The 23736-nt window shown below is 43.1% G+C and overlaps 1 protein-coding gene across 2 annotated transcripts in view; it reads left to right on the top strand.

The window, feature by feature from the left end:
• LOC105900725 (1-phosphatidylinositol 4,5-bisphosphate phosphodiesterase gamma-2-like) overlaps window positions 1-23736 on the top strand; it is a 31102-nt gene that overhangs the window by 5729 nt on the left and 1637 nt on the right. The window contains exons 5-26 of one of the 2 annotated variants that reach the window (XM_042707359.1): window positions 124-241; window positions 950-1118; window positions 1780-1875; window positions 2241-2704; window positions 3213-3413; window positions 3827-3946; window positions 6569-6749; window positions 7979-8136; window positions 8666-8866; window positions 9218-9337; window positions 15756-15936; window positions 16147-16215; window positions 16512-16621; window positions 16937-17033; window positions 17286-17352; window positions 18451-18617; window positions 19309-19411; window positions 19725-19928; window positions 21438-21574; window positions 21882-21993; window positions 22560-22727; window positions 23017-23105. In XM_042707359.1, the coding sequence (XP_042563293.1) occupies window positions 124-241; window positions 950-1118; window positions 1780-1875; window positions 2241-2704; window positions 3213-3413; window positions 3827-3946; window positions 6569-6749; window positions 7979-8136; window positions 8666-8866; window positions 9218-9337; window positions 15756-15936; window positions 16147-16215; window positions 16512-16621; window positions 16937-17033; window positions 17286-17352; window positions 18451-18617; window positions 19309-19411; window positions 19725-19928; window positions 21438-21574; window positions 21882-21993; window positions 22560-22727; window positions 23017-23105 (3332 nt within the window). The remainder of the gene's footprint in view (window positions 1-123; window positions 242-949; window positions 1119-1779; window positions 1876-2240; window positions 2705-3212; window positions 3414-3826; window positions 3947-6568; window positions 6750-7978; window positions 8137-8665; window positions 8867-9217; window positions 9338-15755; window positions 15937-16146; window positions 16216-16511; window positions 16622-16936; window positions 17034-17285; window positions 17353-18450; window positions 18618-19308; window positions 19412-19724; window positions 19929-21437; window positions 21575-21881; window positions 21994-22559; window positions 22728-23016; window positions 23106-23736) is intronic. The other variant, XM_042707360.1, reaches the window with a different exon arrangement.

Raw genomic sequence — 23736 nt, 5'->3', positions numbered from 1 at the left:
GTAGGGTTCTCAGCATGTGTTCTAGTAAGGATCTAGTGATTCCCATATAGATCTGTTAAGTGATGGTAATAGTTCCTTTTGGCCTTGTTTTATGTGGTGGGAAAAAAAATGTGTTTGTCACAGTGGACTGTTGGGATGGTCCAGGCTACCCCATCATAAAGCATGGCTGGACGATAACAACCAAGCTCAAGTTCGAGGACGTGGTCAAGGCCATCAATGAGCATGCCTTTGTGACCTCAGAGTGAGTCAGAGCTGCCGTAGATTCCAAGAATTACCCTGTGTGCATGTGTGTGTGTCAGGGGGAGGGTGGGGTGGGGGGTGATATGTGTGTGTATATATGTCATACATAATGTGTGTGAGTGATGTGTGTATATATATATGATGTGTGAGTGTGTGTGTGTCGTTTAGGATTGTAATATACATGGAGACTCTGTTACATTTTCTGTTACCCTTTTGATGACGGTGTCATTTGGGTGTGTTAGGATGTTGCATGAGTGTCAAGTGAGTGTAGTCGGTGGGTCAGTGTGATGTTGCGGGAGTGTTAGATTAGGAAGGTTGACTCTGTTTTGTGAGTTGTCAAATGATAATACACATCTGAACACAATCATTGAAGAATTTGGTCTAAATACTGCCAAATATAGTTTGCATCAGCTCTTGATACATTTCAATACAAACATTTGGATGAGGTGTCTCCAGTAGGTCATTTTAAAGGGCTAAAGCCAGGTCTGGCCATGTGAAGTTATATTGCAGCGATTGGCATGGGTGTAGTCCAGCTGTATTGAGTGAGTTTATTGCAGCAGCTGTACCTGTAAGTGTGTCGTGAGTGTATCACAGCTGTTCTGTTGTGTGAGTGTGTTTCAGGTGTGTTGTGTGAGTGTATCATAGCTGCTATATTGTGTCGGTGCATTGCGAGCGTATGTTATGTGAATGGCTCTGTGACTGTGGGCAGATACCCCGTGATCCTGTCTATCGAGGAGCACTGCAACCTGGAGAACCAGAGGCAAATGGTGTCCATCTTTAAGAAGGAGTTTGGGGACAAGCTGCTGACGGAACCGGTGGAAGAGTATGCCGAGCAGCTGCCCTCCCCGACACAGCTCAAGGGCAAGATCATCCTCAAGGTGGGGCAGAAGGTGTCTATCTGTCTGACTTACTGTGTTTGTTTTCTTTCTTTCTCTCTCTCACCCTGCCTCTCTCTTTTCTGTCTCTCTTTTCTGTTTCTATCTTTCTCTGTCTCTCTGTCACTCTGTCTGTCTGAATACTTCTGGGGATTGTACACCATTATGAAATAGTCGATGTGTGCACAACTGGGCTGTGAGCCTTCAAGAGGACAGTGGCATGAAAGCATGTAATTAGAGTAGATCCTTATGAGGTCACAAAAGTGCGCACTTCAAAGGGTGCATGTCCAAATAGAGCTCCCTTTGATGAGGGGAAAGGATTCCTTCAGACTCGTGGCATTTAAAAGCATGGCATTCAGCTCCATAGTATGGGCTCTCATTTGTACTTTACTGAACATACATCAACTGAAAAATTGTACCAGACAGGGCCGTCCAAGTGTTTACTTTCAGGACAATGTAGTTCCTGTTCCGGGTCGTAGATATAGGCTTGTGTCACTGCTTATCATACCAGACACACACACACACACACACACACACACACACACACACACACACACACACACACACACACACACACACACACACACACACACACACACACACACACACACACATACATTCATTTTCATTCTATTTGATCTCTCTACCTGTCTGTCTGTCACAGCACAGGAAGCTGAGCATGGATGGCACCCTGGGCAGGAAGGACATGCGTAAAGGAGAGAAGCAAGGAGATCTCTGCATCTGGGACCCTATAGATCAGGTAGTGGGGCCCCACCTGCCTCTCCCATGTCCCATATGTTTTAGCATAGCAAGTGCATAGGGGGTGTAAGTTGTTGGGATGCCAGTGTATGCTTGCGGTGTTGTGTTGGAACACTCAAGCTATGTTGTGTGAGTGTGTTGCAACTGATGTGAATGCCTCCATGACTGTTGTAAGGTGTCTGGCGTGGAATGTGATTTTTCTTACTTATTAGTGTGCAATGATGCTACATTGCCATAAGATCATCGTAAAAACACTGTAAAACGTATCATTTAGATTCTTCTTCAAATTTTGGATGTGAGATATTTTGTTTCTTCTCATGTTCTGCCTGGCTGGTTGCAAGCATTAATTTGTCGTTTTCTGCTCAGAAATGGAATCGACACTACTGCGTTATCTCAGATGACAAGCTCTACTACGCTGAAGAGTACGAGCACGAGGATGACATGGGTACAGTTGGCCAGGTGACAGACCCCCCCTTTTTTACTTTGACTACTTTATTTTCTACTCGGTGTAAACTTCCTTGTCCTATAGGGTTGTCGTATGCTCCTTCCCACGTTCTGCTTTTTATTGTCTCTCTCGATGTCACTCTCTCTTACACACGCACACATAATTCCTTGTTAAATGTTAAATATCTCTCTCTCTCTCTCTCTTCCCATCAGGTGTTTGCGGAGCAGCACGTCTCTGAGCCCTGGTTTCGCGGGCGCATGTCTGAGGGTCGGCAGACGGCTGAACGGCTCCTGCAGGAGTTCTGTGCCGAGTCCGGTGGGAAGGACGGGACTTTCCTCGTGCGAGAGAGTGACACCTTCCTAACCGACTTCACCCTCTCTTTCTGGTACTGAACTTTCTCATTTTGAGTGTTTTCTTAAAGGTGCTGTCCTGCACCTTTGTGAGCTCCAAATAAATCCTCTGGTGTTTGTACAGTTCTGGCTCTAAATGGGAAGCTCAAATATCAATAACCTTTCGCCAGAATCATGGACTGTACCTTTAAATGACTGGCAAAACTGTCATTAAAGGTTATGGTCATTAAAAGTTACGGTGTCCAAATGTCATCCTCCTCACCCTCATAGTACTCCTTCTCATCTGTGCCATTCTTCTTACTCCAGTACTGAAAACCAAATTATGAAAATCATTCTCGTTATAATTTTCAAGAGCTAAATTAGTCATACTACAACTTGTTACGGAGGCACACGTTTTGTCATCTAAACAAATTTTCTCACAGAGACTTTGAGAGATTTAGAAACCCATCACTGAGACACTGCCTCCAAAGAGACTGTGTTGTGCACTGTGCCCTTTGAGCTCATTGCAACTGTAACTTCCACTGTGTTTGCCACCCCCTGCAGGCGAAAAGGAAGAGTGCAGCACTACCGGATCCACACAGGGACTGAGGTCAGCCACACGTACTACTACCTCACCGACAACCTGCACTTTCCCAGTGTGTATGCACTTATACTGTACTACAAGGACAACCCACTCGTTTGCATAGACTTTAACCTGCGCCTCACCGTTGCTGTCCCACTGCCCAACCAGCACCTGCAGCAGGGGTGAGATGCACTCATATACACACAAGCATGCACACACACACACACACACACACACACACACACACACACACACACACACACACACACACACACACACACACACACACACACACACGCATTCTAGCAATTTTATCTGAAGTCTTAAAACCCACTCTAAAATCCAGGGATGTCCTAAAATGTACACTGTAAATATGAGCAGTGCGTTTGTGTGTATGTGCATGTGCATTGTTGGCCAGGAGCTACAGGACTGTGCATTGTGTAAACTTCATACCCTGACACTTATCGAAGGGCTAACGACTGATGCTAGCCTCCACAGGTATTAGTCCTCGCCAGCCCGCTCTCCCGCCCATGCCCGAAACAGCAGACCCCACTCCAGTCTCACTCTCACAGCACTGGGTGGGTGTGTGTTTCAGGTGGTTCCACGATAACCTGAGCCGGGGAGCGGCCGAGGATTCCCTGATGAGGATCCCGTGGGATGGAGCCTTCCTCATCCGCCAGAGAGAAGATCATGAGTCCTACGCCATCACCCTCAGGTATGCATGTCTCACCAGTGGCGGTTCTACATGGAATTACACCCCGGGCGAGACCCCCTCCGAGCGCAGAAAAAAGAAAAAACAGCACAGACAGCAATTTTTCATTATAACAATATAAGTGAAAGAGAAACTTAAATGTCTCAATTGCACAAATCCTTCAATAGAACATTTGAATAAAAGACTTAAGAGAATCAATGCACACAAATCTGCACAAAACAATATAAGTTACAACATAAAAGTGGCAAAAATGTATACAATCAGATATAGAAAAAATTAAACAAGCGCAGAGATACAATAATATAAAATATTAAGAATAATATACAAATACAATATAGAATAAATAAACACACATGTAAAATCATCAATAATGTCATCATACGAAATCTGCTCCCCTATTGAGTGATTGATACTGATGACGGCAAGGCCAGTCAGCCGTTCCTGAGACATGGTTGACCTAAGGTACGTCTTGATCAACTTTAGTTTTGAAAAACTCCTCTCTGCTTGAGCCACAGTGACTGGCAGAGTAAATGCAATCCTGAGAGCAGTCCAAAAGTTGGGGTAGATCTCCGATAGATCCTTATCATGTATAAAAGTGAGAAGCTCAAGGAGGCTCATGGTTTTTGATGGCAGGTCAGGGAAGTTCTTAATTTCCTGCACAAGCTCTCTACTGTCCAAATCAGAGTGCCCTTCAAAGTGCAGTGTGGTGCCTAGTGCCTCACATTGCTCTGCCAGCTCCTCATCTGCAAGACTTGGGAAATTTGTCCAAATTTGTGGGTGGGTGGGTGGGTGGCTCATCCTGACCAGTGGCAGAAGATGCTCCAAAATATTTTAGAAGTGCCCCTGAAATTGACATCAAAAGACCGTAGGCTACAATATAACTTATACAAAACATCCATGAATTGCAAATTAAAAAAAACATGCCCTTACTGCCTTACATGCTAAATATCTGTCATTAGACGCTATATTAACCTATCTTTCAGGGAGGAACAATTAGCTGCTTGGTTACTGCCTCGAATTCTATGCATGGCACACTTTAAGTTATGACTGGTAAACTATACTTTGTCACGAAATAGAGTTGTAGCAAATGGCAAATGTTCGTCTTTGCCCAACGTTAACCCAAATAATGGAAATAAATAATAACTGAACTTGTAACAGTTTTGTTGCAAAGCACAATCTTATGGTGAAATTAGATCTCGTGTTTGTTGAGTTAAAACCGAATTATTGTTGTATAAGCATAGCCAGCATCATAGCAAGAAGGCTAACAAACGTACGAGTTATACCCACTATTAGCCCTTCATTCATGACATGGATACCGTAATCATACAGAGAGAACATAGTGGCATACCTTTATGTTTTGCTCGTTTCGCCTCTTCTTCTTTTCTTTTTTTTCTAAATTGGGCACCTGATGGCTTTGGCCTTTTCCTGTCCATCTCTGTGCTTATTTGGCACTCGACAATCAACACATTTCCCATCCCCCAACACTGTCACTCGTCCAGAACTCGTCCACTGTCACTCGTCCACTGTCACTCGTCCACACAATCGTTCTGTATTACCTATTTGTATTAGCCATTTCACACAATTCAGACAAACAAAAACGTGCAGGAATTATAGGCCTGTAATTATAATATTATGAATGTGTGTTTTTTGGAAGAAAGTCGAGGTGTGACTGACTTTAGCCAACTCATTTCATTAGAGTATTGCTCTATACAGTGGATCCCCCGTTCCCCCCCTTGTCCGTTCCATTTGGGAGACCCAGAGGTGAACTGTCCCCCGCGCCCCCTCCCCTTCCTCCTTCTCACACAGCATCTGTGCACGGCATCTTCTTAGCAAGCAGGGGCGCCTGCAGCTGCAGGGGGCGCCAATTTGCCAATTCCCCACACAGTGATATGAAAGATAATAGAAAACCGCTTTGCGGGCCAGATGTTTTTTTTTTTTTTTAAGTGCTTGTGCCGCCGCCCACCTGAAAAAGTGCCGCCCCGGGCGGCTGCCCGCTTCGCCCATGCCCAAAACCGTCCCTGTGTCTCACTGATCACCTACAGGCACATCTCACTGATCACAGTCCTGACCTGATGTCAGATCAGGGAAGTTCAGGTTCATTTAGAAAAAAAAACATCCAGTGCTACTGTTTTCATGATCCATACATTCATTATGGCAGCTGACTTTAGACAGAAGCTTCAGCTTTATGCCCATTGTTATGTAATATTCTCTGCTCATGGACTCTGATGAACACTGAGGGACGTTCACTTTTCTGCAATAGAATCTGGAAAATCCACCAACCGTTTATGATGTGAGAGGGGAACGAGCTTATAGTTATCATCTGTCAAAATGTTAGCAATGGCAATATTATTTAATTGAGTACTATACCGTCAAATACAAAAATTTATAAAATATAAATACATCTATACATTTTTTTTTTACATTTCTAATGTAAAATAGTATTTATTGTTACACTTGGTCTCTATTGCTCGTAGCTTGATTGTTCTCTCCTTTGTACGTCGCTTTGGATAAAAGCGTCTGCTAAATGACTAAATGTAAAAGTAACATTTTATGCTGAACGATGTGAAGTGATAAAGTGTGTGTGTGTGTGTGTGTGTGTGTGTGTGTGTGTGTGTGTGTCATTAGGGGGGATGGTAAGGCGAAGCACTGGCGTATCCAGAAAGAGGGCTCCAGGTACGTGCTGGGGTCCTCCTCTGAGTTTGAGAGCCTGGTGGAGCTGGTGGATTACTTCCGGAAGATTCCTTTGTACCGCAAGATCAAACTGCGCTACCCGGTGACCCGAGAGATGGTGGAGAGATTCCGCAAGGTGATGGGGACAGATATGATAGATCATGGGGAGGGTGGAAGAGAGAGAGAGAATGAGAGAAAGAAAGATAAGAGTGTGAAAGAGAGAGAAAAGAAGACACACAGAGATAAAGGATGAGAGGATAGATCGAATAAAGGGTTATTAGATAGATAGATAGATAGATAGATAGATGGATACTTTATTAATCCCGAGGGAAATTTAGGTCATCCAGTAGTTTATACACATATACACTTATACACCTCACTGACATACATACATAAATCACATATACATAGGGAGAACATATTCACACGGGGTGATTACAGATACAGGAATGGGTCTGACCCTATGGTACAGAATGCAATGATTGTGACAGTGTTGGTGTCCAGGAGGAAAGTGTTCTTGTGCTGCTGGTGTGGATAGTGCAAAAAAATATAATGTTCTTGTGCTTGTGTGGATGGATAGTGCAAGATAGTGTTCTTGTGTTTGTGTGTGTGTGTGTGTTTGGAAAGTGCAAAGAGCAAAGTGATAGTGCAGAATATATAAGTGGTAAAGTCTGTGCATGGGGCTGAGATGAGATGAGATGAACAGGGCAGACTGAGGTAGACTCATGCTGAGAAGTCCATCTCCCTCCCCCTCCCCTTCTGCGTGGCGTTATAAAGCTGAATGGCCCTGGGCCTGGGGACAAAGGACTTCCTCAGCCTGTCCGATGAGCATGACAGTGACAGTCTGCCACTGAATATGCTCCTCTGTCCGTTGAGAGTTCTGTGTAGAGGGTGGTGGACATTGTCCAAGATGGTCAGCAACCTACTCAGGGTCCTTCTCTCCACCACTGTTGTGAGGCAGTCCAGTTCAGTGCCAACAACAGCTCCCGCCTTCCTCACCAGCCTGTCCAGTCGCCCCGCATCTTCTTTATGCTGCCTCGCCAGCACACCACAGCATAAATAAGGACGCTGGCAACAACAGACTGGTAGAACATGCGCAGGAGTTTGTTGCAGACATTGAAGGACTGTACGTGTAAAATTGTATAAAAACACAGCACTCATGGCAGGCATAAGTGAGTCTTTTTTTCACATGCAGGAGCGGGACTGTGGTTCCATTTACGATATGAAGATGTACGTGGAGCCAAATGAAATCGAGCCTCTCTCCCCCCCTCTCTCTCTCTCTATGTCACTCTCTCTTACACACGCAAACATAATTCCTCGTTAAACGTTACATCTCTCTTTTCCCATCTGGTGTTTGCGGACCAGCACGTCTCTGAGCCCTGGTTCCACGGGCGCTTGTCTGAGGGTCGGCAGACGGCTGAACGGCTCCTGCAGGAGTTCTGTGCCGAGTCCGGTGGGAAGGACGGGACTTTCCTCGTACGAGAGAGCGACACCTTCCTCACCGACTTCACCCTCTCTTTCTGGTACTGAACTCTCTCATTCCGCCACACAATGAGTCTTTTCTTAAAGGTGCAGTCCGCTGTCCTGCACCTTTATGAGCTCCAAATAAATCCTCTGGTGTTAGTTCAGTTCTGGCTCTAAATGGGAAGCTCAAATATCAATAACCTTTCGCCAGAATAATTTACTGTACCTTTAAATTACTGGCAAAACTGTCATTAAAAGTTATGGTCATTAAAAGTTACGGTGTCCGAATGTCATCCTCCTCACCCTCATAGTACTCCTTCTCATCTGTACCATTCTTCTTACTCCAGTACTGAAAACCAAATTATGAAAATCATTCTCGTTATCATTTTCAAGGGCTAAATTAGTCATACTACAACTTGTTACGGAGGCACACATTTTGTCATCTAAACAAATTTTCTCACAGAGACTTTGAGAGATTTAGAAACCCAGCACTGAGACACTGCCTCCAAAGAGACTGTGTTGTGCACTCTGCCCTTTGAGCTCATTGCAACTGTAACCTCCACTTGGTGTGTTTGCCACCCCCTGCAGGCGAAGTGGGAGAGTGCGGCACTGCCGGATCCACTCAGGCACTCAGGACAGCCACGTGTACTACTTCCTCACGGACATTCTGCACTTTCCCAGTGTGTATGCACTTATAGAGCACTACAAGGACAACCCACTCGGCTGCATGGACTTTAACCTGCGCCTCACCGGTGCTGTCCCACGGCCCAACCAGCACCTGCAGCAGGGGTGAGATGCACTCATATACACACAAGCATGCACACACACACACACACAAATGCATTCTAGCAATTTTATCTGAAGTCTTAAAACCCTCTCCAAAATCCAGGGATGTCCTCAAATTTACACTGCAAATATGAGCTGTGCGTTTGTGTGTATGTGCATATGTATTGTTGGCGAGAGGCTACAGGACTGTGCAGTGTGTAAACTTCATACCCTGACACTTATCGAAGGGCTAACGACTGATGCTAGCCTCCACAGGTATTAGTGTCCTCGCCAGCCCGCTCTCCCTCCCATGCCCGAAACGGCAGACTCCACTCCAGTCTCACTCTCACAGCACTGGGTGGGTGTGTGTTTCAGGTGGTTCTACGATAACCTGAGCCGGGTAGAGGCCGAGGATTCCCTGATGAGGATCCCGCGGGATGGAGCCTTCCTCATCCGCCAGAGAGAAGATCATGACTCCTACGCCATCACCTTCAGGTACGCATGTCTCTCTGATCACCTACAGGCACATCTCACTCATCACAGTCCTGACCTGATGTCAGATCAGGGAAGTGCAGGTTCATTTAGAAAAAAAAAACATCCAGTGCCACTGGAGTTTGCATGTTCTCCCCGTGCCTGCGTGGGTTTACTCCGGGTACTCCGGTTTCCCCCACCATCATAAAGACATGCATTGCATCGTATGAATATGAATGAATGTTGGTGGTGGTCGGAGGGGCCACGCTTCTGTCAGTCTGCCCCAGGGCAGCTGTGGCTACTGAGGTAGCTTACCACCACCGGTATGACTGTGTATGAATGACTGCTGGACTCTGTAAAGCGACTTCGGGTATATAGAGAAGCGCTATATAAGATTGATTGATTGATTGATATCTGCATAAAAGACCACATTACCTGGTCAAAAGTGATAGCTCCTAAGGCTTACGCCTTATTAACAGGACACTCTCCCGAAACAAACAAAAAGCACGTTTAAATAGCCTAGGCACTACCCTGCAATTGGCTCATGATCATTACCTGCAGGTGTGTCATCAGCAGGCAAACACCAGTGGCTCAAATCAGCCATATTTAAACAAAGTCCCATACAGCTGGAAAAACAGACTACTCAAATCGTAGTAGTACACCATGGCTTAGTGACGGCATAGCCGACACATAATAGAGCAGCCTAAATCTTACCAATAACTCGGGTTAACACACAAGCAAAACATTCGCTAAACAAACAAACAAATGTACATAAACATGCAACACACACAGATAAACACTAGCACCCTGTTCCTTAATGAAGGCAGCTCACTGCTGCCGTGGCGGTCACGTATGTGCACCGTCACACAGCTGACTTTAGACAGAAGCTCCAGCTTTATGCCCAGCTTTATTGCCCATTGTTTATGCCCATGTAATATTCTCTGCTCATGGACTCTGATGAACACTGAGGGACGTTCACTTTTCTGGAAAATCCACCCACCGTTTATTAGATTACATTAGATTAGATTCAACTTTATTGTCATTGCACAGAGTACAAGTACTGAGACAACCAAATGCAAATAGCATCTAACCAGAAGTGCAAAAAGCAGAAGAGTGCAGAGTTTGTGCATATGTATAGTGGTAATATAAATAGGATATATACAGTATGATATAAGATATATGGGGTATGAACAGTAAGAACATGAGCAGCAATATTGGTGGTTAGTGCAGATGTGATATAGGCAGGGGCGGCTCGTCCATAAGGGCGATTGGGGCGACGCACTGCCTAGGGGAAAAAAAAAAAACTCCTTATATATAAACGCAATATTCTTGTAAGTCGCGTAAATGACATGTAAATTTAAATGTAATAATTTTTTTTCTGTCGGATTCTACTACTAGACCGTCTGATCTGCCTCTGTATGTCATTGTCGAATCAGGTAACAGTCGTTCAGTCAGCCTAAAGTCGTGCTTCAAATGGCCCCACCCCTTCTGGGGCGATTTGGGGCGAAATGAAAATCGCCCCAGACCTCTCCCATTGACTCCCATGTTAAATCCATTTTTTTCACAAAACAGAGCTCTCAATGCATTCTCTATGGCTTCCGGGAGGGCTCGCCCCTCCTGGTCTTGTCATAAGTAGTGGACGTAAAAGCCTATACGAACGTCATACAGCTTCGACGGAGGCATATTCTGTCAAGATGGCTGCCCTGTCCAGTGCAAGAACTCGATTCGCTCTTTGACAGAAACTCCTTTTTAGTCGGCGTACTAATGAAGATAAATTGACAACAAAACAATTAGGACTTCCTAGACCAAATGTATCCATTCAACAGGTTTCTACAAAGGGAGGGAAATCCTACATCCAAGAATTGGAAGGAAAGAAAATCGCGGTCGTGAAGTGGCTAATGCGGTCTGTATTTCATATACCACTGTCACTTTTCATAGGTTTTACAGTGTGTTTCACAGTTTGCTTCTTGCACTAACACTGAATCATTTTTTATGTGATGACTTATTTTACTTTTGTAAGCCAATACTTTCAAGATCAGTCAATAAATATTGTTGGTTTTGACTTATGTTACCCCTTCTTTATGATGTTACTGGACATATCATGTGTCCTGTTAAGCTATGTTACATCATACAACATTTGAGACACGTGGATAATGAAAAAGTGGGATAATTTAATGTGGAGCCACATCATGTTTGCTTATGAAGGCTCCTGGATGCAACTTTCTTCCATAGCTTTCCACCTGTAACTTGCTACTCTAGCTATGTAGCAAGAGGGGACATATTACTGTTGTGTGCATGCCAATAGTGGACAAAAAGGTAGTGCTGTATGAGTTAATCAGCTAACTTAATGTACCTACTGAATGGGTCGCCTTATCAAAAAAATTGCCCCCCCTGAGAATTTTTTCAGGAGCCGCCACTGGATATAGGTATATACAAAGTGCAGCTGTAAGTACAGGTGAAGGTAGCAGTAGAATTGTAAATAAATAGATATAAATATGAATACACTGATTATGATGTGAGAGGGGAACGAGCTTATAGTTATCATCTGTCAAAATGTTAGCAATGACAATATGATTTAATTGAGTATTATACCGTCAAATACAACAAATTTAAATGTATAAAATATAAATACATATATAATTTTTTTTTAAATGTATGTATATTATGTATATGTATAAATGTATATTAGTTACATAGTTTTTTTTTAAATAGTATTTATTGTTACACTTGGTCTCTATTGCTCGTAGCTTGATTGTTCCCTTCTTTGTACGTTGCTTTGGATAAAAGCGTCTGCTAAATGACTAAATGTAACAGTAACATTTTATGCTGAACGATATAAAGTGATAAAGTGTGTGTGTGTGTGTGTGTGTGTGTGTGTGTGTGATTGTTTTAATTATTTAAGCCTCGGAAAACACATTGAGGAATAAGACCCTCATTTACAATGGTGCCGAGGGTACAATGAAGAGTTAATACATTGAAAAATAAAATGAATAAATAAATAAATAAATACAAAATGTAAAAATATGCATATAAAATAGTACATGAGTACAAGGGAACGATCATAAATAACAATTTTGAATATTCAGTAAAATACTATGGTTGAGTCAACAGTTACAATCATATGGAGTTAGATTTGTTTCATAATTCACAAACAAACGAAACGCGATTCAAACGAACGAAACGTGATTCACAAATGTATTTTGTGATTCACAAATAAATGACCCCATGACATTTGTTTGCAACCTGACGAACACGAGTTACAAATCCCTGCATTCGTCTGTGTGGATTTTTGGAACTTTCCTAACACGTTTAGATTCACAAATGCATTTTTTCTAAAATATATTCTCTGCAGCCTATCAGATCCCTTCCAATTTTAGCAAATCACATTATTGTGTCTATGTGGACTACAAACCACCCGTCATAATTATGGACATTGTCCGAGATCACAGCAATGGCATCTGTTAGCTGAATTATAGCAGACATCTGAATGCTGGGATGGTCCATTCATTCGAATTTAGGCTAATATTCCGTAGAATTCTGAAGCACCTTATGTGTGTCTGTGCACTGTGTATTTATTACCTTCTCATAGCCTGTCTCACCCTAGTATTGGCGGCATTAGGTATGGTAGGGGCCATAGTTACAGCCCTAACTATGCTCTCTGTTGCTCGTCTCTCTGGCATTGGGGAAATATTCCTAGCTAGGGCTTGCACAAGAACATGTGCTGCTGCCTCCACTTGACTTGACAGCTCCTGCTTTGGAAAAAAAAATCGTTTTAATGATCTGTTCACTAAAGTCCCATGTAAGATGTTACCTGGCTAGAGAGCAAACTAATTCAGCAAGCGTAGCTCTATCCATGTTAGCAAGGCCAATGTTATGTTAGACATTGACTAGCTAGCTTGCTAAACGTTAGCCTAGGGAACACTTAAAATGACTAAACATGGATCCTGCCAGTCTCAAGAATATTCAACCACGTATGATAATCGGTTTAATAAGATTAACAAGCTATATTTCACTAACATTTGGTGAGCAGCTACCAGATGCCATCGCTCATGATCTCGGACAATGGCGCATAACCATGACGGGTGGTTTGTAGTCCACATAGACACTATTCATGGATATCATGTGACGTCACTGCGTTTAAGCGCCGCCATCTTTGTGTCCGAAAGTCTAGCTGAGCGTCGGTCACAACACAGACAATAGTCGGTCACAACCCGCAGAAAGTTAAAATGCCCTGCTTATGTTGTGCTGATGGATGCGACAATAGTCGCGAAAATTACCCAAAGAAACAATTTAATTGTATACCAAAAGATTTAGATCGGCGGAATAAATGGTTGGCTGCAAATTAGAAGAGACAACTGGCAGCCAACATCTAACTTCAGATTGTGCAGTCAACACTTTGTATCTTCCTGCACCACTATCCACGGACATGTTGATTTTGTGTTCAGAGCCTGGGAATGACTGACATGTTAAGTGAAATGCAGCACGTTGATACAATCGTGAATAATTGCTGTGTCTTATCAGAGCTAAACTCTCCTGAGCAAGCTAGAGTGCTAATAGTTAGCGAGCTGTTTAGCCCTTCACTAAAGGCTTTAGCTACACCTAGCTAGCCCACATTGGCACTCTTAACCACCACTAAAATAAATCGGTTGATAATCGCTGTTTGAATTACTAAGATGTCATGTGATGACATACATATTTTTTGTCTCCAGATGCCATATCTTGGTGTCGTTCACCCATCCTGCAACTGCATATTGATGTACTTTTGAAAGCCTTCAGGCTATCTCCGGTGTATGGGGATGGATTGTGTACAAGATAAATATATATGTCGGGAAAGGACAGTTGGGGCAGACGTTTCGCAGACTTTAAGGGACAAAATAAAGTTGCCGATAATAAATATGGATCGCAGCCAATAATCAATGTTTTTTCTAAATATCGTTGTCTTTCTGCTTCATTCAGATGTGCTGTGTTCGTAGTCATGACTCTGTTCGTTGGCTAACTATGAAAGCTAACTAACTAACCACTAGAATTAGACAATACTACTTTTAAAAAGTCTAAATTTTAAGAACCTATCAATAGAAAACAATACCATAATTATATTTATATTATTATTATATTATTACTATTGTGGCGAAGATAAGAATGGGCTCGAGACGTTGAATGGTTTTAGAACTTTTTACTTGTTCTCGAACACTCATTCATACTCGTTCAAAGATTAACACTAAATACACAGGATTATATTCACAACATCTATAACACATAAACACGGTTGACACTTCAGTTATATATACAAAACACATCAATACAGAACAGGGACAATTCTACATCAACCACACACACAACAATGGGACATACACAACAGATAGCACTGTGGCTAAGCTAACAGCTGCGGTGTAGGACTCCCACAATACACCGCGGCATAACAACAACACCAGTCCGTGTAGCGGAATCCGAGCGACGCTACACTAATATATTAATATATATGACTAACTAGCTACTATTGGGTACAAATACAATGGGAATAACGGTAGAGTTGGACACAAAGATGGCGGCAGGCTTCACGGAAGTGACGTCTTTGGTACTCATGAATAATGTGATTGGCTAAAATTGGAAGAGATCTGATAGGCTGCAGAGAATATCTTTTAGAAAAAATGCATTTGTGAATCTAAACGCGTTAAGAAAGTTCCAAAAATCCACACAGACGAATGCAGGGATATGTAACTCGTGTTCGTCAGGTTGCAAACAAATGTCATGGGGTCATTTGTTTGTGAATCACAAAATACATTTGTGAATCATGAAATACATTTGTGAATCGCGTTTGGTTTGTTTGTGAATCGCGGTTCGTTCGTTTGAATCGCGTTTGGTTTGTTTGTGACTCGCGTTTCGTTTGTTTGAATCGCGTTTCGTTTGTTTGTGAATTATGAAACAAATCTAACTCCATACAATCATTGCACGAGAAGTCAGTTGTACATGTGATAAGATTTGAGAATTCCCTTAGTGAAATAAATGAGCACAACCGTAAAGATTTTTGGACCTCATTCCAAATGTAGGGTGCCTTATAACAGAAGGCTGTCTTCCCCAATTTGGTGTTAACATGTGGCAGGTATAACGAAAGCCAGCTTTGGGAGCGGGTATTGAGGGTATTACAGTTATAGCTGATGAGAGAGGAGAGATATAGTGGCATTAGCCCAATGATCGTTTTGTAAATGGTCTTCCAATGACCATCCCTTTTTTCAGACAGGGCTGGCCAACCAACCTTGTTATAGAGAGTACAGTGGTGTGTGCCATAGCGGTCTCCAGTGATAAAACGCAGAGCAGAATGGTATACAGCATCCAGGGTTTTTAGTGTGCTGTGGGTTGCATTCCCATAGATTACATCACCATAATCTAAAACTGATAATGTGTATGTGTGTGTGTGTGTGTGTGTGTGTGTGTGTGTCATTAGGGGGGATGGTAAGGTGAAGCACTGCCGTATCCAGAAAGAGGGCTCCAGGTACGTGCTGGGGTCCTCCGCTGAGTTTGAGAGCCTGGTGGAGCTGGTGGACTACTTCCGGAAGATTCCTTTGTACCGCAAGATCAAACTGCGCTACCCGGTGACCCGAGAGATGGTGGAGAGATTCAGCAAGGTGATGGGGACAGATATGATAGATCATGGGGAGGGTGGAAGAGAGAGAGAGAATGAGAGAAAGAAAGATAAGAGAGAGAGAAAAGAAGACACACAGAGATAAAGGATGAGAGGATCGATTAAATAAAGGGTTATTAAGACTGTACGTGTAAAATTGTATAAAAACACAGCACTCATGGCAGGCATAAGTGAGTCTTTTTTTCACATGCAGGAGCGGGACTGTGGTTCCATTTACGATATGAAGATTTATGTGGAGCCAAATGAAATCGAACCTGCAACGGTAAGCAAGGGAAACAATTCAATGCCAATTGACAGTGATATACTCTACCTACTATAGAGGAATCCACGTTTGGAGTAGAGCCCTAAAGGTAGCTAATGTATTAAAAACAGTTCATACTGTATACTGCTATATATCTACTATTACTCCTGATACCACTGGCATGTAAAGGTATAGGTGTGCACAGAATTGTTGTTGATGATGATGATGATGATGATGGATCATGGATGGATGGAAGGATGGATGATTGATGATGATGATGATGGTGGATGATGGTGATGACTGGTGTCCTTCCTCAGCCCCAGAGCACAGTGAAAGCGCTGTATGATTACAGAGCCACCAGGGCTGATGAGCTCACCTTCTGCAAAGGAGCTCTGATCCATAATGTGATCAAAGATCCCCAAGGATGGTAAGAATGAAGCATATTTTGGATTTGAAATAATCTAGTCACTTACAATACAAAGAAAATGATCATGGTGCTTTGAACATCTGAGCCAGGGAAAAATCTCCAAGGGACAGCATCCCTCCGGTGGTGTTCATTTGTTTTGCCACCTTTTAAGACTTTAAGACAAAATGTGGGAAGAAGATGCTGAGTTGGCTAGAAAAATGGAAATTCAGGACATACAATGTATGTACAACCACCCAGATGTTATGATGGTAATTGTAGGGAAACCAGAGCAGAATGCTCCATAATCCCACGTTGTCTCTTGTTCGCCCCCTATAGGTGGAAAGGAGATTACGGGGGAAAGATCCAGCTGTACTTCCCTTCCAACTTTGTGGAGGAGGTGACAAGTAATACCAAGCCTAAATTCCGAGACCAAGTAAGATACATCAACTATCTTCAAATGTTCAGTTTGTTTTAATTTTCCACCCTTACATTTTTACATGCTGAACCGGTCTTGACACACAGAGGTGCACACTGTTATCTTTTATCTAGGCTGTGATATTTACAGGAAAGTCCTCTGTGAAATGTTTCTGTGTGACCTTGTGTACTATTTGCATTGACTTATCTGTGTGTGTGTTTGTGTGTGTGTCTGCATGTGTCTGTGTGTGTGTGTGTCTGCACATCACAGGCGATGGAGGATAACCCGCTGGGTGACTTGTGCATGGGGCTGGTGGACCTCTCCAGGTGCAATGTCTGTGGGTATCTCTCTTTTCATCTGAACATGTGCTACAGTATGCTGTGTACCTTTCCCCTTCTCACACAACAAGACGCGCGTGTACACCCACACACCTGTGTACGCATGCGTTCAAAAATGTTAACTTGGTTGAGGAATTTGTACGACTAATTTGACAGTCCTACCAGAAGATAGCGTTTCTACGGTTATGGTGTGTAAACAATCATCGCAATCGTCACACATTTACAAAAAATATTAGCATGGTTAACAACTATCATTATACATTAGCATTTCCATGGCCCATAAGCGTGACAGATCATACAACATAGGATACTGTAATGATGATGCTCCATGCTGTCCGCCATTTGTTTTCTTTCCATCATTGTAGTAGTAGTAGTAGTGCAACACCTATGTGGGGGCAACTTGAGACAGTTGGAGTTGAAACTACGCAATAATGTAAAGGCGGGTTGAGTTTGCTATGCTCATGACTACACACTACACGCATATCCCCCCCCCCTAAACCTAAACGCACTCACACACACAGCACACATCCAAGCACACATATATCTGTAGACACAAATAATGTGCTATGCACACTTAGCGCAAGGGTCCAGGGTTTATGCACGGGCATTTATCTGTTTGTATAGGAGAGCTGAGGAGGGCCCTGGTCCATTTACCCTCTCTGCAGTCTATTCCAAACACTCAGCATGCTATTTACATTTGCAGATGAAAACACCAGAGCACTGGTACATTCTGCACTCCCCTGTCTCTCTCTCTCTCCCTTTCTCTCGCTGTCTCTCCATGGACTCCATCTGTCTCCCTTCATATCTATTCCTCTCATTCACCCCTCTCTCACTTGCTCTCATTCGCTCTTGTTTTTCTTGTGTTATCATCTTGCTTGTCTTTCATCTAATTTTCTCCCCTGTCTTTTCAACCCCCCTCTCCTCCCCCCTCCTCTCCTCTCCTCATATGAACTCCATCTGGCTTCAAGTGTATTCCCTTCCATTCATACTCTCTATCCCTCTCTTTCCCCTCATCCTTCTCTCACTCTCATGTTATCATCTTCATTGTCTCTCATCTTGTCTTTCTCCCTGTCTTCTCTACCCCCCTTCACCCATAGTGAGGTCGTCTAAGAACGGTATGAGCAATGTGTTGAGCGTGACACTTATTGATGAGCAGGAGGGCAGTCAGCAGTATGACTTTGCCACTGACACTGTGGAGGAGCTGTTGAAATGGTATCAGGTGGTATGGAATATCACTCAGCACAAGAACAACAAAGATTGTGAGGTAAGTAACACAGACTATATATATATATATATATATATATATATATATACACACACACACATACACATACATGCATATAAATAAATATATACCTTACCTTTTAGGCACTTGCTGTAATGTGAGAATGCTTTGAAAAATAATGACATGAATAGTTTTTACTTTCTACAAAGTGCAGTAAACAAAAACAAACAAACAACAACGTCAAACAACAACATCATGTTGCCTTTAAAAACAGCATCAATTTGAGGTATTGTTTCAGGCATTTCCAAGAACTTGCCACAGTTCTCTAGTAGTCTTACTTCATGTAATCTCTAGTTACACTGGTTTATTACAGTTCTGAGCTGATGGCCTTTTGTTTTTCAATCTTTAATGTGGTCTGTTCATTTGTTACTTTCTTGCTTTAACAAACAAATTATCTTACTGGAATCTTTACTATTTTAAAAAAAATATGATATTTCCTATTGACAGTCATTCTAATAAGGATAGAAAATAATTGTCTAGACAAATGTTTTGTGAAACAACTAAAGTGCAACACTTTTGTACTGTACTGTGTACACACATACATGTACATACATACACACACACACACACACACAGTGTATCTTATATATATTGTATACAGTACACATACATTCACATGGCGGTTCTCTCTGAACCACTATGTAATGCTAACGTGAGCTTCTGGTCGTAGATCCAGCAGAAGGAAGAGATTGAGACCAAAGACGTGGTGGCCATCGAGATGTCTGACCTAGTGGTCTACTGTCAGTCACGCATTAAAGACAAGGACCGCTTTGGTGCGAAAAAGGGCGTCTCCTACACAACTCACACACACACACACACACACACACACACTAATACTAACTCACACTGCTTGATTACAATCATGTTTTATTTAACACATACCATACTTCTGTTTTTTCGTTAAACGCGAATAAGCAGGCATCCTTCTCATGTCACAGGTTTCATAACGTTTAATCTCCTGTGAAATGGTGGTCATTTTTTGGACACTATCTCTGCATCACAGCATTGCCCATTTGCTCAGGCCTTACCACAGCTATAACCCCCAGCCTGGTCACAGTAACACTTCTCTGCTCTCCTCGTCTCCAGTGAGGTACACATTTACGGAGATCCGCTCGTTCGTGGAGAACAAGACTCCTGCCAAGAGCAAGTCCAAGGAGTTCCTCAAGTACAACCGCAAGGCCCTGAGCCGCATCTACCCCAAAGGCCAGCGCATGGACTCCTCCAACTATGACCCCTACCCGCTGTGGCTATGCGGCTGCCACATGGTGTCGCTCAACTTTCAGACCGCAGGTACGGCCCTCTGTAGTCTCATGGAGCCAGACAGGTTATATGCCTGGAGAAGACTATATAGGAATTTGGTCCAGACATTTGCTGACTCCAGTTCAAACTCTGGAGCAGTGATGCAGATTGTAACAGTGCCCCAAAATCACATTCATTCACTAGTAAATTATTTTACCCCCAAGCAATTTACAGTACAGTATAGATAGACATTTCTATCAGTAGTTCAAGTTCAAGTCTGTTATTGTCAGATGCACAGAACAACAAAGAGTCAGACTGGGCACTGAAAAGACACCGCACAGCACCCTAACATAACATAACATAACATAACATATAAATACTCTGAACTTAAATTACACATATGATAACCATATAATAAACCTACTAAATATACAAAATAAATATACAATACAATATACTAAACATATAATAAACCTATACTAACATAATAAACCTATACTCACCTAAAGACTAGTCAAGTGTGTCAGTGTCACGGGACAGAGTTTATTGTAGACGAACAGCCAGTTGACAAACAGGACAGAACAACAGGTTGAAGAAGACACAGGATGAAGAACAGATCCACTCACACGTAGGTACCCGTGGACAAACCCACAGAGGGTCGCAGGCTCTAAGCACTGGCGATAAACTAAAGGAACTGGCACTAAAGGCGCAGAAAACAAAAGGCAGAGTCACACTCTCAAAACTAAACGATACTAAACGCCGTAGCGTGAAACAGAAACAACGATTCACACTCGGCTAGGACAATACAGATAAACTAGAACTAAGGCTATGATGAAACTATGACAGAACTCTTTCTCGATCGCGTTAAACAGAATCCGAACGTCTAGAATGCAGGTCGCAGTTAAGTCCATGAAGTGTGAGACCAGACGAAGAGTGAAGGGCGTGAGAGGTATAGGCAGGGATGTGACAGGTGCAGGTCATCAGTAGTCCGGTGAGTGTGAACGCGGTGCAGGTGATCGAGTGGAAACTGAAAGGGGCATGCTGGTGCAGGTTCAGGCTCTGACGTGACAGTCATTATGTGTGCTCCCTGGGTATTGAACCCACGATCTTGGTGATGTTAGAAACTTCCTCTACCAGTTGCTCATACACTTCTGTGGGTGTGAAGGTGTGTCCATAAGTAGGTCACTGTGCTCAGATGTCTGAGTCCTATTTTCGTTGTTTGATGGTGGGAGTGGGATTTCTTAAAGTGAGTCACAAAGCACAGTGGACTCACTAAGTTTAACCGTTATGGGGCATTGCACAAGCAGAAAAAAATCATCCTCTCTCTCCACATACACCTGTGTATTTTTCATTCTTTGAACAGACAGGCCACCCAACACTGTTTTGTCCATGAAGTCTTTGCTTTGACTGCCCGCAGATAGATAGTTTGCTGATTTGTGAGGTGTTAAACTGTGAGTCCAGTCCATTCGAGATTCAACACCAAATCTTGTTGGTTGTTGTTCCAGTGGTGTCTTCTGTGTTTGCCATGAGCTTTGACTCAATGCCTGCTTTCCTCCTCAGATAAGTACACGCAGCTGAACAGTGCCCTCTTCAGTTTGAACGGGCACACTGGCTATGTACTGCAGCCAGAAATGATGAGGGAGGAGAACTACGACCCCCAGCACAAAACCGAAGTGAAGTTCACTATTACAGTGCGGGTGAGAATGCCCAGCCCTCAACATTATACATTACTACAGCTCACCAGAACCGTGTGTGATGTGTGTGTGTGTGTGTGTGTGTGTGATGATGCAAAAGCCAGCCCCATGTCACAAAGGTTTGAACGTTGGAGTCGGTTTCGTACAGTTGCACTCAATGAACGCTTTCAGTCCATTTATTGTCCCGTCGGGGTAATTTGGTCTGCAGATATATCTATAACGGTAATAGACCATTTAAGGCATTTTAAAAAGTATATTACAACAGACAAGTGACAAAAAACCTCCAAAATGCTCCGGTCCGTCTCCACAGGTGATTGCTGCCAGACACCTGCCCAAGCTAGGGCGCAGCATCATCAGCCCCTTTGTGGAGATCAAGCTGTGCGGCCAGGCGGACGAGAGCAAGTTCATGACTACTGTCTGCCGTGAGTGGAGTCGAGATGTGGAGCTGCTTTGCTGTCATTCAGTTTTGTGGTTAACATGGTTACCCGGGCCATTGATAACTGAAAAACTCAAAACTGGGAAAGATTTAACTACAGAAATTGTGTGTTCTTTTTGGAAACATGCCAAGGATTTGCTGGGGTTCACTGTTAAATATCAGTTCTCCATTGACCAGGCATAACCTCTATTTTAATGTGCTTTGATGTAAACTGTTCTAGTGTTGCTGTGTACTATACACTGGTAGTTGTAATATTGTCACATACTGGCATTAATAAAAATGGGCCAAAGAAAGAAAAGATCAAGTAGCAGATGCTCCTTCAACCCTGTTGCTGTTGTTTGTTCAGCTGCTGTTTGCATGTTTTTTGCTGTTTGTCTAACTCTCTGTATAGTTTGTATGTTGTTTACTGTTGGTCTAACCCCCTGTGTTGTTTGTATGTTGTTTACTGTTGGTCTAACCCCCTGTATAGTTTGCATGTTGTTTACTGTTGGTCTAACCCCCTGTGTTGATTGCGTGTTGTTTATTTATGCTAGTGTGTGATGTGCTCTCCAGATGATAATGGACTGAGCCCAGTGTGGCCCGCCCCTCCTGACCTGGTCACCTTCACCGTTCACGAGCCTGAGCTCACCTTCCTGCGCTTTGTGGTGAACGAGGAGGACATGTTCTCCGACCCCAACTTCCTGGCCCAGGCCACATTCCCCATCAAAGGAATCCGCTCAGGTAGGCCACATGCACACACTTCACTCGCATGTAGATCCAAATGCGCACAAACGGGGGATGCGTGGGCAAACAAAGTCACAGCAATTCACACTGTTCTGCTAGACAGCACATACACAGTATACAGCATGACCAATACACTCACCACAAAGCAAGTACACACACAGGCGCTCACACTTACTTTGACATGTACAGAAAACACACCTCCACATAGACACACACATGCCCCTGTACACACAGTTGCCAGTGTGTTTACGTCCAGCAAAGGCAAACTGCACTGATGTGTTTCCAGGCTACCGCTCGGTTCCTCTGAAGAACTGCTTCAACGAGTCCATAGAATTGGCAAGTCTGCTGGTGTACGTTGATATCCAGCTGGTGGAGGTGAGGGTCACCACACACACACACACACACACACACACACACACACACACACACACACACACACACACACACACACACACACACACACACACACACACACACACACACACACACACACACACACATACAGTTGAATGTGGCTAGTTTTGTCAGACACCCAATAGTATGATGTAAGAACAATGTAGAAGAACCAGGACACTTGCAAACAAAGGTGAGTCGCCACAGAGGGTGCAGAGCCGGAGCTAAACCTCCAGCTTTAGCCTGTAGATGTGATTAACGTGAGCAGTGTCAGAGATGTGGAACTGTTAAAGGGTCAGGAAGTAAAGTAAACTGCTGAAGTAAACTGCTTCCTCAGTATTCTGGCAGCTGAGGATTTGCTGGTTGTTTTACAATATGTTATTTTTCTTGTCAAAGACAAAACACTTTAAAGATCAAACTAAATAGTGCCACTCTGAACCAACAAAGAAAACGTTATCCATCCAGAAAATGTTCCATCTATGCATTCTTAATTCGCTTCAGAGTTTTAAATGGATTTATTTCATGTTTAACAGACAATGTGCACAAAAAGTGTTAAACACCCTTTTTTTATCATGCCTATTATAAGTTCCTAAGCATTTTAGTTATTTTAACA

The sequence above is a fragment of the Clupea harengus genome, chromosome 3 (assembly GCF_900700415.2).
Source record: "Clupea harengus chromosome 3, Ch_v2.0.2, whole genome shotgun sequence".
NCBI lineage: Eukaryota > Metazoa > Chordata > Actinopteri > Clupeiformes > Clupeidae > Clupea > Clupea harengus.
Note: the sequence above shows the minus strand (reverse complement) of the source record. Positions and strands in the feature narration are given on the sequence as shown.